Here is a 16,848-nt window from a genome sequence, read left to right as displayed (position 1 = left end):
AGAAACTGTAAATTGATCGTGTAAAATTATTTTTGTTATTTGAAAGCACATGCAAACTGAACTTTGTTTAAGCATGTATGCTCTGTGTTCCAACTTTGTCCCCGCTTATAAACAACCCAAGCGAGTGCGCAGACCCGTGTCTCTCAGAACTGCATTGCCCAAACATTTCCCGGCTGATGTTCAATAATTCACTTCCTACACTCTCTCTTCACCCTGGACTCCCCCTCCATTCCAGTTTCTCACAGACGCGCCGACACTTCAAACAGTTTGCTTGAACGTAGTGTTTTTTTTTTTTTAACCAAAGTCTCTCTTCTCACCTCTGTGCTCCAGGTCATGATGGTTCTTCTCGTCTTTGACTGGCAGGTGAGCCTGGCTCCCCAGCGCTCCTAGAGCCAGCAGCCCCGACCCAGAGCCTGTGACGGGGGGAATAGCAGGTGGCTGCAGCCCAGAGGGGTGAGGGGGTAGCTGGATGGGAGGTCCATGAGCAGCGTGGGAGAGATGTTGGGCCTGGAGCTGCTGCTGCTGTGGGGGAGAGACAGACAGAGAGAGAGAGAGAGAGAGAGAGAGAGAGAGAGGAAGAGAGAAAGAGAAAGAGAGAGAGAGAAAAAAAAACCGAGTGGGTCGGCAGGAAAAGACAGCGAGATGCCGACGGCTAAACGAGGAGTGTTGCCGCCGCTGAAGCCTCTCCGCGTGGCAGACACAGAGGGATATATTAACACGCTCACACTCCTATTAGTGCATGGATCAAAGCAAGCTTCCCAAAACACGGTTCCTTGCACACACTCAAACCCTTTTTTTTTTTTTTTTTTTTTTACACACGTTCAAACCTTTTCTCTCTACAAGCTCATTCTCTGCCGAGCTTATTCAAAAATAAATAAATAAATAAATAAAAATCCTGAAGGCGAGTCTGGAAACCGGAGAGACGAGCGTAACTCAATCTACTGACAGGACACTTTCCACAACGGACAATTATCTTATTTTCACCCACAGCTCTCTCTCTCTCTCTCTCTCTCTCTCTCTCTCTTTTTTTTTAAAAGACTAGCAGAATATAGGATTGCAAAATGACCTCTTCTCAACCTGGGGAGAACAGCTCTCGTATTAAAAAAAAAAAAAAAAAAAAAGACGCTGAATCAGGTGTTTGCTAGACCAAGGTCGGGACAAAGGGGTGTGGCCTAACACAGACAAGCATGATGATGTCTAATACAGGCTCTAAGGCCTAGCCAAATGCGGGTGGGAGCGGATGAAACTCGAGTTGTATATATGTTAGTAACATCGTCACCACAAACAGAACCAGACTGGTCTGAGAAGCAAAAACAGCTGGGAACCGTGTAGACAGAGGGACAAGCACGCATACGAACATAGGCTGTAACGTAGCCGACTTTGGGAAATGGACAGGGGTTAAAACGCCACTCAGGCCAAGACTGAGTGGTGTTAAATAAGGTTAAATAACATTTGGCAGATCCATCAGTCAAAAGTGCACGGTGCTCTCACAGCAGCTGTACTGCAACACAACACAGCCATGTTACACACAGCTTACACACACACACACACAATCACACACAACCCTCTAAACAACAGCCAATTAAACGTATACTGCAACCTTATTCAACACATCAGTAACATGGCAATGTCAGGGTAACACCATTTATGAGAAGAGAAGGAGGGAAAGAGGAAAGGAGAAAGAAAGATAGTGGGAGAGAGAGAGAGAGAGAGCGTGAGAGAGAGAGAAGAGGTGAAGGCAATAAGCAGGAGAAGGGCTGTTCTCGTGTTGTCTGTTTAATGAGGGAAACATGCAGTGAGGATCATCAAGAAGCCTCATTAGCCAAACCTCAGTGGAGGAGAAGAGAGAGAGAGAGAGAGAGAGAGAGAGAGAGAGAGAGGGGAAAAATAAAGAAATAAATCTCCTGCCATTCTAATTCAATATTCCTGGATAAAGACCTGCTCAGTGCCACCGCACGCTTATCTTTTTCATCTGTTTAAATGTCTCCAAAGCTTGGGCAATTTCCACAGGAGACACATGCAAAGAGGGAGGAAAGAAAGAAAGAAATAAAGAAATAAAAACAAATAAAGAAATAAATAAAAAACACAAGCAATTAAAACTAACAAGCAAATCAGACTCCAACCGACTGCGATCTCCAGGTGAAAGCAACAGCGGCATTACATTGAGCTTCAGAGGCGGCTGTTGTTATTAAAACACACACACACACACACACACTCGGGTTCCTACCAGCAGAGTACCCCCATCACATACACACACACACACACACACACACACACACACACACACTCGGGTTCCTACCAGCAGAGTACCCCCATCACATACACACACACACACACACACACACACACACACACACACACACACACACAAACACAACGTTCCGTTAAGCACATAGGGGAGCATTTAGGCATCAGCCCCACAGCCAGTAAAAACAAACACACACACACACACACACACACACATATATCCACTGACCATGAGGGTTGGGTAGACAGCATGGTGCTGCTGCTGAAGGGAGAAACCACAGTGAGAACTCTGAGCATCCACACGCAACTGACATACACACTTATATACACACTTATACTTATATAAGCAGCGTGTCACACTTATATACACACACACACACGCAAACAAACACACACACGCCATATTCAAATGTAAGACTGCACGTAAAAACCCAAGAAACATTGGCACATTTGCACCGACACCTCACTTCAGCTTGATTTGGAGAAATGCAAATGCAAACAAAGTAATGCGTACAGACCACAACAAAAACAATATTCGGTCTATACCCAAGGGTCCGCGAGGAGGCAAATCTGAGAAAACGAGTTCGTCTTTACGACGGCAGCACGCACAAATAACTATTAACACCACTAAGCAAAAAGAACAGCGTAAACCTACATTCATTTACAAACTAATATAAATAACATATCAGCAGTAGAAAACCAGTCAAAATGACAGAGTAATGGGACTAAGGGTATAAGTATAGCCTTCCTGTCAAGACTCGGGAAGCGTTGCGGTCAAGTATAGAAAAATTACAATCGGTAACGTCGGGTTGATCACACAGCGTGTCATGGAAATCCGAATCTGCAACTCAAATACACAGCATAGAAAATGCAAAGCAAGGTTGAAGCTCCTAGTAAAAAAAAACACAGAATCCACACCGATACCAAACCTCAGTCAGTAATGTTTTTGCATAAGTGTGAACGTGTGGTAGGACGGAGGATTTCCATTTACATACAGTTTTTTATGTCCCAGATAACCCACAGTGGACCTGTCTCTCCTCAGCTAACCCTCGCTCCGTGTGTGTGTGTGTGTGTGTGTGTGTGTGTGCGCGCGCGTGTGTCTGTTCCGTAAATAAGTTGTTGTCTCGTTTGTTTTCTTGGTTCAGTGACAGTATCATTAACAGCGGAAAAACTCAACTGCAGTCAGTCATCACCACAGCCACAGACAGGCCCAGCTCTCCAAATCTGACAGGCTGAAATCACCACGGAGGACAGGCGCTAGTGCCCCCCCCCCCTTTCTCTCTCTGTCCCTCTACCCCCACTCTCTCCCTCCTCTCTCTCCCTGCTCTCTCTCTCTCTTTCACTCCACTGCCAGGCGCGGCTGGCTCCTGATTAACATTGAATCTTTAATGACGGCTCCCCTCCCCCTGCTGCATCCTGCTCACGGGGAGAGCAAAGAGATTGATCTCCTGCCATCTCTCTATCCAACAAATAAAAGCTTGTTTTTCCAGCCTGTTTCTGTGTGTGTGTGTGTGTGCGTGTGTGTGTGTGTGTGTGCGTGTGCGCGTGTGTGTGTACGCCTCTCAATGCTGTAAGTGTCTGCCTGACTGCCTCTATTTTTCAGCCATCGTGATGAGGGGACACTGAGGTCGTGTGTGTGTGTGTGTCTTAAGGGGGGGGGGGGGGTGAGGCTTTGCCAAGCTGTTCTCCTGAATAGCCGCCCGGTTAATGACAGGCCCTGCCGACAGTTGCATTCAACCGGATTGGAGGAAGCAATTACCTTGAAAATGGGGGTCACAGTCTTGGCTCATTTGCCTTAATTGAATTCCAATATCGGCCTCCAGCTGCCCTGACCCAGGCCCCAGGCTTCCTAACCACCGCTTCAAGGAGGCTAATCAAAGCGGGGTCAGCTATTCGTCAGTCTGACACTCCTATCTGCTCCAAACTGGGCTCCGCCACCTCCTCCTCTTACACAGAGATTAATATCCATACTCAGAGCAGGTGGAAACACACACACACGCACACACACAAAGTAACTTTGAGTGTTTGAGTGATTAAGCGGGTACACAGCTTCACCGCGATTCTGAGTATTGATTGAGATTAAACAAAAGGGTGACTCAATGTGAACACAATGACTGTAATATAAATACAGACTGTATTACGCTAAAACACTCAAGTACACAATATCTGTTTCAGCATCCTGATCAGCTAACCTGCTCAAAAGGTCTTTGTCTTTTTTCTTTTTTTTTTTTTTATTGACAAGGACAATGCACAGCAACCTGATATCTGCTGATGTGTTTACAGAAACACATCAGATTTGTCTTTTGAAGCAAGCTCCCATCAGCTGGTCTCAGAAGGAAAAACAACCTCCCTTAGATAACTGGGCAGATAAACACCCATACACACACACACACACACACACACACACACACACACAACAGCCAAACTTCATATTACTTACTCACATTAATTTGAAATGCTTAAAACAAGTAAAGCTGGATAAGTATATAGTCAGAGAGCACACTGACTTGAGGCTAGGGCTGTGTGTGTGTGTGTGTGTGTGTGTGTGTGTGTGTGTGTGTGTGTGGGTGTGTGTGTGTGTGTGTGTGAAAGAGAGAGAGAGAGTGTGTGTCACAAACTAATTCTCTTACTCCACAGGTCAGAGGAGCAGCAGAAGCATCCACTAGTCTTCTTAGGCCTTATCCCATTAAAAGAACCCACTCAGCAGCTCCTAATCACACACAAGCGCACAATCTAATGATAGCATTAGACTTTCCCCACTGCACACAACATTTACAACTTCTCACAGAGTCTGAGCAGGGTTCTGAACTTACACACACGCACGCGCACACACACACACACACACACAAGACACTGGACACATGAATGAACTCCAAAATCAACCAAAACAATGATTTTACATGTTAACAAAACATATCAAAATACAAAATAATATCAAAATATAAAAGGTGTCATTACATCACATAATTAAATCTGATAAAATAAAAATAAATAAATTAAACCATAAAGACAGGGGCAAATCGACACACAAGGCTAACCGCGGCGCCCTGCGTGTTACCTTACGTAAAACTGAGAGGATTCAAATCGTCCCCACATGATCCTTTACTATTTCTATTGTCTGATAGCTCAAGACTCTTCCGATTAGCTGGGTCATTGAAGAAAAGTGATCAGCTCTTCCAGCTATCGCGACCGCATTATTATAACTCCTCCAAGCCAGGCACTGTAAGGATTTCATGTGTCTATGGAGGTCACACAGCCTGGGCTAAAATGAGCGCCTGCGAAAGGCTGTCTGGGGGTTTTGGATATGGAAATGCAGCGGCGAGAGGCCAGACTTGTGTGTGCGGGTTTGCCCCTGAGAATGGTCAAATGAAGGAAGAAGAGGGGTATACACACGGTGAGGGGCAGATTGGGAAGTCCACGTACCCCGATGATGGCATTCAGCTCGGTCATTGTCACTTGCTTGGCACGTTCAACAGCCTGTGCCACCTGCTGTTGGTGCTACAGGAAAACAGAGGAGACAAATAACACACAGGTTAACACACTACAGTTAAACCATGACCAATTAACAGTGTAAGACCTGTGTGTGTGTGTGTGTGTGTGTGTGTGTATGGGATGTAAGACAATACCACTTACAGAACATCGTGATTTGGAGTGTACAAGACCATATTTCAATTGCATAAGTGCTACTGCTGTCAGTGAAAAACATTTTTCGGAAGTTAAAACATTTTTTTTTTCTGCTGATATATTTACCTCTTGTGACAGGAAAGGCATGATTTGAGCAAGAATTGCATTGAGACGTTTTGCAATCTCAGTCTGAAAAGAGAAAGAGAAAAAACACCAAAAATCCATTAGTTTATCAAAAGCAAATCAAATAATCATTTCAAATTTTATCAACATACAAGCTAGGCACATGTCCTCATAATTCACTGCAAACTACCGTCCTCTTGGCTGTTATCAAAGCTCATCCCCTCTAACGGAATATCAATCAGCGACAAGGTGACCGCGCTCTACTGTTTACAAAACTAATACACTTGAGTATGCTCTAGCGCTAACTTAGAATTCACCGTAACGAGACACTTTTCCCAGCTAAGCCATTAGCAAGAGGGATTATTTCATTAAAATACACAAATATGCTAATGCCATACTGGTGCGGTAAGATTAACGAGGGTAATACTACACAATAACGTTGTGATCATTTCACAAGCGCGTTGGGGTGGGTTAAGGCAAGAGGGGGGTGGGTTAAGGCAAGAGGGTGGTGGGGGGGGTTTGGAGAGCGAAATTCTGAATGACTTTTATTGATATGCACGCGGCAGAAGAGTATGTAGGTAAGACGATCCCTGTGGCAGAACATTCAGCAAGGAGCACTTTAACGCTCAACGACATTACTCATGGTTATTTGAGGACAGAGAGCCATTTTCTCCCCGCTTGTGTTTCAACGGAAACTACAACAGCTACTTGAAGGGCCCGTCCTTTCACAGGAAGTCTGTCTGCAGAAGGCGGTAAACTAATTGATTACAGGGCTCAGTGGACAGATGGTCCAGCAGGTGAGAGGGATTTCTCTCCTTTGGCACATTCCACTCATTTCTGACCCGTCTGACCTCTCAGCCAGTGGGAGGGCCCAGATCCTGGGTCCCCCGAGGGGTCATTCTGTTTTTTTTCTTTTTTTTCCTTTTTAGGGTGTGGGGGTCAACCTGTCCTAACTTGGCTAAAGCAGAGAGAAATTGTCTTTTCTTCTTCTAAGCAACAGCTTATTCTTTAAACTCAGCTTCTTTTATTTAAAGCCACTCATCCTAGCTACCCCTCCATCCCTCACAAACACACACTCTCAAGACACCTCAAACTAACACACACACACACACACACACACACACAAAACCTGTCTTACTCACCCCACCACTGTCACCCCTTAATCTTTGTCTCCAATACACCCACACGCACTCCCTCTCTCCCTCCCGCCTCTTAGAGGCTCCAGCTCCGCCATTCCTTGGTCCCGCTCCCAGGTTGCCACGGCAACAGCTCCAGCCCTATCTCTCTGGGATCATTATGTAAATTGTACCTCTGCTTGACCATAACAGGCTGTAAAATCATATTATGCGCACAGAGGCAGGTCATTAAATTGAATTTTCAGGCTGTCGATCAGATCAGCTCTGCAAATTAATGGAGGATAAAAGGGGGCAAGTCAGGAGGAGGAGGAGGGGCCGGATGGAGACGCCAACAGCTCCTATTGCACTGAGGAGGGGAGGTGGGATGGGTGTGTGTGTGTGTGTGTGTGTGTGTGTGTGTATGTGAGTGAGAGAGACACTCAGGCCAAAAGAGCTTCACTGACTGAAGCACACAGTCATGGCAACAGACAGACCAAACAAGGCCAGTGTGTTTTCACTGAGACACAGGGCCATACTGAGCCCTGTCCTGAGTTAAACCTCTCCACCGCCTCTACCTTTAACACGTGTGTGAAGAGCAGTTCTGCCTGTGACCACTCGCTGTAAAACGCGGCGTCAGAAATGATCTTCGGGGCGGCAGCCAGCAACGCTGGAGCGTACTTGGAAATGTTTTGGCCAACATGACGCATCCTATTGCCAAACATAAAACGTGAGGAATGGAAACTTAAGCCTAAGATATGGATTACAACTTCATAAGCAAGATGGCAAATTAGCAGATTACTCTGCAGCACAAAAATAATCTCTGTTGCTAAGAAAGCTACCTCAAACAGACGTAATATTATCTCCAAATTTATTCCAATTAGTAGTTAACTGAGGCAGGAACATAATCAGAATCTGACAAGGGAGTGAGTTGGCGCATACGAAAGAGGTGTGACTGCTACACATCAAATATAACAAAGAAAAACAAAGGCACACTCAATAATGTCTCGCTTATTAAGATACTTAAATACAGCTCAATACAACACCTTGTACTCATATCCTGAATTCATGCTTGTCCAACAGCTAATCAAACAGCACTCTAATGCTAAATGCCAACACGTTTCCTGTTTCTAACTGGAGCCGGAGCGCAAAAACACACATCTACGAAAATGTGGCAGAGGAACAGGAGATAACCCCACAAAGACTATCAAAACTTCCCCGAGGAAACCACTTCAGCCCTGCCACTCTCTTCCATCAACTACACCGTAAAGGTCTTATCTCCATCTAACATACCTCACAGACTTGCATTTTTTTAAAAAAAAAAAAACAAAAAAAATAACAGGAAACACACACACACACACGCTCACAAAGATTTCAAACAACAATAATAAAAAAAAAAAGAAGAATTTGCCACACTCCTACACGTAAAAGCTCCAAACCAGAAATGACTAACGCGAAAAAAAGTTTTTATTAATCCATCCGTCAAAAACAAACCCTTTTTTTTTTTTTTTGCTTTGGTCCTAACAGAAAAACATAGGAGTGGTAAGATGACAGACTGTGTTTATGTAGACAGATGGGTCTGTTTCCTTACTGAGCCCAATTTACAGCGGGCAGTGCTAAAAGCTTTTTTTTTTTTTTTTCTCCCTTCCCCTCAGCAGCAACACTCTGCTACTCGCGTATAAAAATGGGGCCGTCGTCACTTTAAGGAAATGAAAGCGGAGCCCTTGAGCGGGCAAGCTTTTTGCTTGGCTACACAATTACAGGTACTCGGAGCTGTCTAGCACTGGCTGAAGAGCTCTCACTGGCAGGCCTGTCAATGGCATGTTGAAAGCCATTTGCCTGTTGCTATCGGTATTAGCAGAGTGGAGTGAGATGCTGATGAGTATTAAATTTGTGGGAAAACAACTGGTGATTGAAGCACTGTGCACGCACATACTCACTCCAGGGCACAAAGAAAAACTAATCACAGCCCAGATGAAACGAGGGAGAGGAAGGGAAGGGGAAGGGGGGGGTGCAGGCAGGCAGGCAGCCACACAAATGCAAAGACTCAGAGAAAAACACACATATCCACAAATCACAGCAAACACTCACACACACACACACACACAAACATAAGAAACAGATGCACAAGCACATGCCCCCTCCCACCCTCCCCCACTTCCAAACACAGAGACACACACACCCACACACACACACACCCGCCTTTCTAACCACACACACCCCATCTCCCCTTGGGCTGAAAGCCCTCCATTCAGTAGTGTTCATTTGTAACGGTGCCCACAGTGGTGGGAGGAGCAGCTCTTCACCATAGGCTATTGTTAATGTGCAGCAAATCCTGCCCTAACTGTTTATTGATGTCTGAATTTACCTCTGCATTGATCTGCTGGGAGCTGGGCCACAGGCCACTGTCATAATGGCTAGGGCCAGCCACGCAGCACTGATGACCAGATGCTCCTAAAACCCGACACACACACACACACACACACCCCTACGCACTGTAACACACAATGCCATTCACACGACACACTGTATGAAGCACACTCGACACCAGGTCAAATACGGGCTGTAACTTAAAACAAAACGACATTCTATTTATCCTCTGCACATGTACTCACACCAGAGCCTAACACACAAGAGACTAAGGTCATGTGTGATCTCAGCAGTTTGTAAGTGTCTAATAGATTTGAATTTGACAAACTATTAAATATACAAAAGTAATATCTATACAAGTCCATTATATATATATATATATATATATATATACACACACACACACACACATATACATACATATACACACACAAGTCCATTTTATATATATATATATATATATATATATATATACATATACATACGTGTGTGTGTGTGTGTACCTACATACATATGTCAAACCAGAAATGTAAAGGGTAACCCAGTGAGAAGACTCTGATTTGGGGTACAATGAGGTAAAACGTCGGTTATGAAATATTGTATTTGCTCAGTACTTTTACACGCAGAGAAGCACACGCTTCACTTGAGCTCTGAAAAATCCATTACAAAAGAAAAAAAAACAAAAAAAAAAACAACAGAAGACGTTGAAACGTTTTAAAAACAAATTCTAACAAATTCGTCTGTTTTCGTTATACCATAAAACCTACCGAAAATGTTTTTCTTTGGTTTCTCCTTGGGACCGCACAGTACACAGCCAAGCTCACTTTCCACTAAAACGACACTTTAAGTGTCACCCAACGCCACCCGGAGAATGTGTGTTCATAGTACAAACTGCTTTATAATTGTCTTGTAGAATTCAGCAGCAATTTCAGACTGACCACGATAAGAACACACACACACACACACAAACACACACACACCCCTCTACTGTGACTGCTGTTCGCCCCAAGTCAGTTTGCTTTGGCTCTCAGACAAGTCAACCATCATCACCTTAGCAAACAATTCCTGGAATCCCATATAAATTATTCATCTGAACAAGCTCTCACTCTCTAACTCTCCCCTTCTCTTCTCTCCCTCTCTCTCTCTCTTAACCACTTCTCTCACTCCCTCTTGGCCAAAGACAGGACTTCCCTTAATGAAGCAAGGGCTGTGTGTGTGTGTGTGTGTGTGTGCAGCGTTATTGACAGGCAGCAGAAACTAAACAAACAAACCACATCGACAGAAAACGCAGAAGCAGCACCATCTAAAAGAACAGAAAGACTCAGCACGAGAGAGAGAGAGAGAGAGACAGCGAGAGAGAGATCTATTCTGTACACAGCAGGGCATCAGGAGCTGAAGCAGTTTAATGAGCCACAATAATTAAAGTCACTTATCGACATCCAGTGACAACCTCCACCTCATTCTCATCTAATGAGACTGCTGTCTAAACAAATCAGTCTAGAGCTGCTGCTAACAATGGCCAGATCAGAGCCACCATCTAAGGCCTCTCTGAGTTCTTCTTAAAACCGGCTTTACACACAAACACCAAAGTATTCAAACCAACATACTTCCCAATCTCCCAAATAAATCCTTCAAGACGGAGAATAATACCCTTGTCTACAAGCGATAATCCATCCATACCTTCTCTCTGTTGCCTGTCTCTCCTTCCAACCCCCCCCCCCCCCCCCCCCCCCCCCACGCCTTTCCTCAACCAGAAATAATCTGGAGAGCTGTGAGTGTGTTGTGTGTTTGAGCTGATGTCATCACTAACACACCAGTCCACATGAATAATTCACAGGTTTCAGTTGACTGGAACAGACTTATTGATAAACAAAAGGCGAGCTCGGAAACAGGCCAGTCGATTAACCTGTTTAAGCAAAGCCCTCCGTTCCTCCTCCAGCCGCCCTCCCCCCCACTCCTCCGATCCTCTTTTTTTCCCCCTCCTCCTCTCATCCCTTCTTTCTCTCAGCAGGAGATAAGTGCCTGACAGAACCTTTCAGGGGATGTAGTGCCGTGAGAGACATCTGGCTGGATGAGACTCACACACGCACGCGCACGCACACACACACACAGAGCATGGTTGATGAATCACACATGCAGTTCCAATTCACCATCCCCACATTGATATCATTAACCTTGTGGGGCCTCAGGGTGAGAGCCATAAAGTCGCCTTCAATTCCGGCAGCCTCTCTGCATCTAACTATACATCATATCTCTCTCTGCTAATGACAAGCCACGCCAACCATTTAAAACATCCCACAGAGTGAGTGAGTGAGTGAACGAGAGAGAGAGAGAGAGAAAGACACAAAAAGAGAAAGAGAGAGATAGAGAGAGAGAGCGAGAACTACAAATCAGAAACTAGACCAGAGGCTATCGGGCTGTATTGGATCCAGTGCTGACAGTCAGGTTAAAATGGACTCTCCCCTACACCTCCATTTTGAAAGAGGTTTGTAAGGTTCTCATTACATCCTCTGCCCTGGGCGGCTTGTCAGTGTAAAACATGCTCTTATCTGCGGTATGAAGCCGTCATATAAAATATGGCCTAAAAGGCACCCTGAGGACAGTCTGCCCGGTGCATTAACACCCTGCCTTGTTAGCTATAGGGAGGATGAGTCCGCTGTCCCGCATTCACACCAATTACTTTCCCCCTGCCTTTGATTAATACGTCCTGTTCAATGTAGCTGACCTAATGAGCTTTATCTGGCCTAGCTTCTCTCTCTCTCTCTCTCTCTCTTCCTCTGTAGTTTGCATGCATTCATTCTACCATCCTAGGCCAAAAGCTCCTCTTTAATCTTATCAGCACAGTGCGATCACAACGGCCTGCCTCAGCTGGTCTGTCAGCATTTTTAGAGCCCACCACCGCAAGCTGCAGTACTAGTCTCAGGGCCAGAAATGAGTGAGTGTGTGTATATATAGAGAGACAAAGAGATGTTGATGTTGATATTACACAAGTGCAGGTGTGTGTGTGTGTGCATGTGCGTGTGTGTGTGTGTGTTTAGAGATACAGGGTTGTTTTTGAATCTTGCACGAGCGTGCGTCGCAGTGTCTTTTCGACTTCAGGCGCCTCTCTGGGTAAAACCTCAGTAAGCGACTGACCGGTTTTGGACGATGTTAGCGGAGAGCTCTCCCACTTCCACACAGGCCTGTCGGTCAGCCTTTGCCTCATCCCCTCATTATCGCCAGTCGCATCGTTTCATTCTTTTCTTTTGCCCTTAGTCTCAAACACCTTCACCGAACAACCAAAACCCTACCAGCGCAATACTCAAGTGTCACAGTCATTGTGTGTATAAAAGACTGTGGGAAGCGTAAGGTCCCCTATTTCACACAGGATTATGAGCCAAACAACACAGACAAAAGCATATTAACAAAACAAAAAAAAAATTGTAGATTTGATGCATACCTGTTTGTGCATTTCAATATTCAGCCCATAGGACATCTCATAGTACTGGGAAAACAAACATAAAGGATTGGTTAAGACACACATAACTTTTATTTACAATGTCATACAACACTGTTTAGCATACATTAATAAAACGATACCATAAAATACCGGATTGCCATAGAACATACATACCTAGACTAGTAATATTCTGAACACATACAACTCTCTTTAACATTACCATGTTTTTTTTTTTTACAGTACCTAAAATGTCAGAACTATATTACAGATTTTAATGCTACCAATGATAGCAGTGTTCTAGTGAGATATAGTTTCCTGGTTGCACACTGTTAGACAAACTTTAAATAGTGACTGGCAGCAGTTCAGTAGTGTCTGCCTCCACAGTAAAAGGAAAAGGAGGGGTTATCTAGATCATCTGTTTACTGATTAGTGTTTAACACCTATCCCTGAGAAAAGACAAGGCATTAGAACACAACCTGATGAATCCTGTCTAATTTTCAGAGACCATGTTTTGGTGTAATTGTGTGTCTGACTCTCACTCTATTTTGAAGTAAATACCTTTTAAAAAAACACACCACAAAAAAAACACCATCTACTGTACATATCAGGATATATTCCAAACACCAAACATCAGTCCAAGCAGCCCAAAGTATACTTCACCCTGTTTATCTACAACACACTTTTATCTAGTTCTCTCTGCAGGCATTCCTCTAAAAAATAATATTTAACAAAAGTACGACCATGTCAACTCAATCTCTGAGTGTACAAATAAGATAAGATTGAAAGAGAGAGAGAGAGAGAGAGAGAGAGAGAGAGAGATTAGTGTAGTATAGCCTTACACTATTACCTCACATATCAGCAACTAATTTTCCATTCACAAACCATGTCCAAACTTCACCTCCATTCCACTGCATTTGGTTTGAACTCCCTGGCAGCTTAACACATTTGCAATCCATGTTGAGTAACGACTCTATTAAGCAACCAGTGGGAATTAAGAAAGCATAAGACGGGAAGGCCTCTAACAGACAATAATTCTGTAATACTTGTTCCTTTTGTAGATTACTCATACACCCTACATAACATACCAGACAGTGACTGTGTTTACTCTTTAATCATAAAGTTTGAAACCACATTAAGACCTAATACACAACTCAGCTCTAGGCTGTTTTTACATGCCACTCTAACAGATCTGACAGAATACGACAAATAGCCTATTGGCTATATTTCACAAACTCCCAAATTCATTTTATACTCTGTTTCCTATATTGCTTAGCAGCTTGTCTGAAATTGTGAAAAGAAACAACAACCGCAATTTAAGATTGAGACAGTCAGGACTAACTGATAGCATATCCAGGGACGGTGAGATCACAGAGGGCAAAAAAACTGTCTGACTCTGCAGCCATTTCACAACACAGACACAAACATACACATTTAAAGGCAGTTCAGATAACGGGTGAAGACATTATCAGCCTGATAAGCAATGGTAGTAAACAGTAAACATTAGCCAGCTCTTCTGATGAATTCTGGCACAGAGATGAAAACGTTCAAGTTCTCACCATCACGTAGTGGCGCTGCATCTCTGTTTTCTCATTGGCCAGTTTGTCATATTCCACCTTAAGACTGGGAAAAGAAGATTAAAAAAGAAAAGTTATTGACATTTTTGCACTGCTATATTTCAATATTTTTCTCTGGTTACGACAAATAAAACTATGTGCATAAATACTTCAGTTCATCGACAAAGTCTGGACTTGATGCACAGTTGTTAACTTCATTCATATCACTACTGATTGTGCTCTCATGAGAGCAAGATTTATGATGAAGCGATAAATACCCTTGCTTTTGGCTGTTGATAAGAAAATGCACATTGTAACTGTAGCAACTGGACTCCACCACAGGTTGAAAAGAGGTTATTCCCTGGAAAAGCCACCTACAGACAAGATATTCTTACCTGTGGTACTGTGCCTGCAGAAACTGAAACTCATCTTTGATCCTGTCACATGATTCTGCCACAGTGAATTTGAAGCCAGGCTGACCAGGCTGATGGGGTGCCTAGAAAGCAAAACAAAAAGATTTTAAGAATCGAAGTAAACAACATATCACTGCGGCTCCAATTTCTACCCCATTACTAGAACTTCTACCACATAAATCAGCATGGAGAATACTGTCAATAACAGCACGAGCAGAATGAGTCATAGTAATAACCACTAGTGTCAATACTACATTTCATGCCCCTTGGTTTCCGGAGAAATCATATTTCATCACCGGGTTGAACTGCGGTTTGTCAGAAGAACTCAGGCGTTCCCCTGAGACCCGTCTGGCGGTCGTTTTCATACTGGTGGGAATAACCACCATCACTCAACAGCGTTCTCTGTGACACAGATGGGTCATTGCGACTAAACGGTTTCTGAAAACGGTAGAACCTAACGTATGTTTTCTTTCTTCCACTTCTCACATTTTGCTTCTAGAATACTTCATATATTTATGATTGGACGAGTGGTCTCTCTGAAATCTTGGACCGAAATGTGGGCGTATGTTTGTAGTATAATTATAGCTGCAATTTGTTCAAATAATCAGACAAGCACGACTGATCCCCGCACTAGCGTCGTAAACACGGACAACATGACCAGAGAATTGGTCTTTTGTTTGTTTTGGTTTCTAATTCCAGATAAAGGACAACGTATACAGTGCTCCTAAAGAGAGCCTGGCGACGGACAGTCCATACTAGCAGACAAAGTACAGATCGCGCGCTAATGGTTGACAAGGTAATTAACTCGTTCCGCCTGCAGACGTATCAACAAGAAATATGTATTTTTTTCATTCAAAAGATACTCACCGGATGCCGGCCCTGAGGATACATCTTGAATGTATCCTTTCTGAGTGGGAAATCCAGGGAATCTGTTTTTTTCAGTAATCCGAGTAGATGAGCAACGGTCCGCCACCCCTCCCTGCACGCGCAGGCGCTCGGACAAAAGCCCAGCTCTTCGGAGAAAAGTGCGCTCCTCCACCCTCAAGTCCTCGGGTCCACTGATCCCTATCCTCGATTTTAAGCTCCTTATCCTTAGCGACCACAACCAAAATAATAAGAAAAAAGCAGAAAACATAACGTTGACTTGATAGCCTGGAAATCAGTTGCTCCAGTAATTGTCGTTTGCGGAGATAAAGCGACAACTATTGGAGCAATTCAAGCAGATTTGGTTCATGTCATATGTGCTGCAAGCTGTGGTTAACGAGCTGCCCTTAGAAACCTTGCTTGTGTGCGCTTGCTCGTAATAACAAGATTTTCTTGTCCAGACTATCGTTTAAACCAAAGCAATTATATTGCTCAAAACTAAATTACGCTTCAAAAACAGACTGTCCCATAACAATGTGTAATAGCACGATAATAATAAAACAATACAAAGATTCGAAATTAAAAATTAATCGACCAGTATCTCCTGTTAGACTACATAAAACATTTTCGTCTCAGACGTTTAGTAAAAATCACAACAGATTTTGCCGCGCACTGCATTTCGGCTGTTTTTCACCGAGGTTTCCAAGTGTACGGGTAGTAGTGCCCAGGAAAGGCTACTACAATACATCGTGTCATTAAACCAGTTAACAGGGCAAACAAGCCGCTGTTCCTAATGTCTGTTTTACGGAGCTACCTTTATCAATCGCTAGTCTAATAGTCTAGATTACACAGTGAATCCTCTGGAAAAAAAACGTCCTCCGTGTTACCTTTTGTCTACTCAATTCCTCTCCACGAATGTAAATACAACAATAATTCCCAGCACGGAAGAATCGTCAAAGTCCTTTCCACTCGTGACCTTACTGTGTGAATTATGCTTTGGTTACTAATCAAGCGCTGACAACATGCAATCCTAGTCCACGTCGCGCTCTTGAAACTGTGGTGGTGGCGATCTCTAGGAGCACCACGAATCGTTTCAAGAATTG

At 43.8% G+C, this 16,848-nt stretch overlaps 1 protein-coding gene across 18 annotated transcripts in view; it reads right to left on the bottom strand.

The window, feature by feature from the left end:
• Window positions 1-15,905, bottom strand: part of tle3b (TLE family member 3, transcriptional corepressor b) — a 26,507-nt gene extending 10,602 nt beyond the window's left edge. For 6 of the 18 annotated variants that reach the window (XM_030794245.1, XM_030794240.1, XM_030794246.1 and 3 more), the window contains exons 1-7: window positions 15,749-15,813; window positions 14,864-14,964; window positions 14,472-14,535; window positions 12,916-12,960; window positions 5,998-6,060; window positions 5,671-5,745; window positions 318-522 (exon numbers count right to left, since the gene is read on the bottom strand). In XM_030794245.1, coding sequence (XP_030650105.1) covers window positions 318-522; window positions 5,671-5,745; window positions 5,998-6,060; window positions 12,916-12,960; window positions 14,472-14,535; window positions 14,864-14,964; window positions 15,749-15,772 — 577 coding nt within the window. In that variant the 5' untranslated portion in view covers window positions 15,773-15,813. Of the gene's footprint in view, window positions 1-317; window positions 523-5,640; window positions 5,746-5,997; window positions 6,061-12,915; window positions 12,961-14,471; window positions 14,536-14,863; window positions 14,965-15,748 lie in introns of all 18 variants that reach the window. The other 12 variants (XM_030794253.1, XM_030794257.1, XM_030794258.1 and 9 more) reach the window with 8 other exon arrangements.
• Window positions 15,906-16,848: the final 943 nt, after the last annotated feature.

This window comes from Chanos chanos, chromosome 2 (genome assembly GCF_902362185.1).
Source record: "Chanos chanos chromosome 2, fChaCha1.1, whole genome shotgun sequence".
In the NCBI taxonomy this organism is placed as follows: Eukaryota; Metazoa; Chordata; class Actinopteri; order Gonorynchiformes; family Chanidae; genus Chanos; species Chanos chanos.
This window is presented reverse-complemented; position numbering and strand designations above follow the sequence as displayed.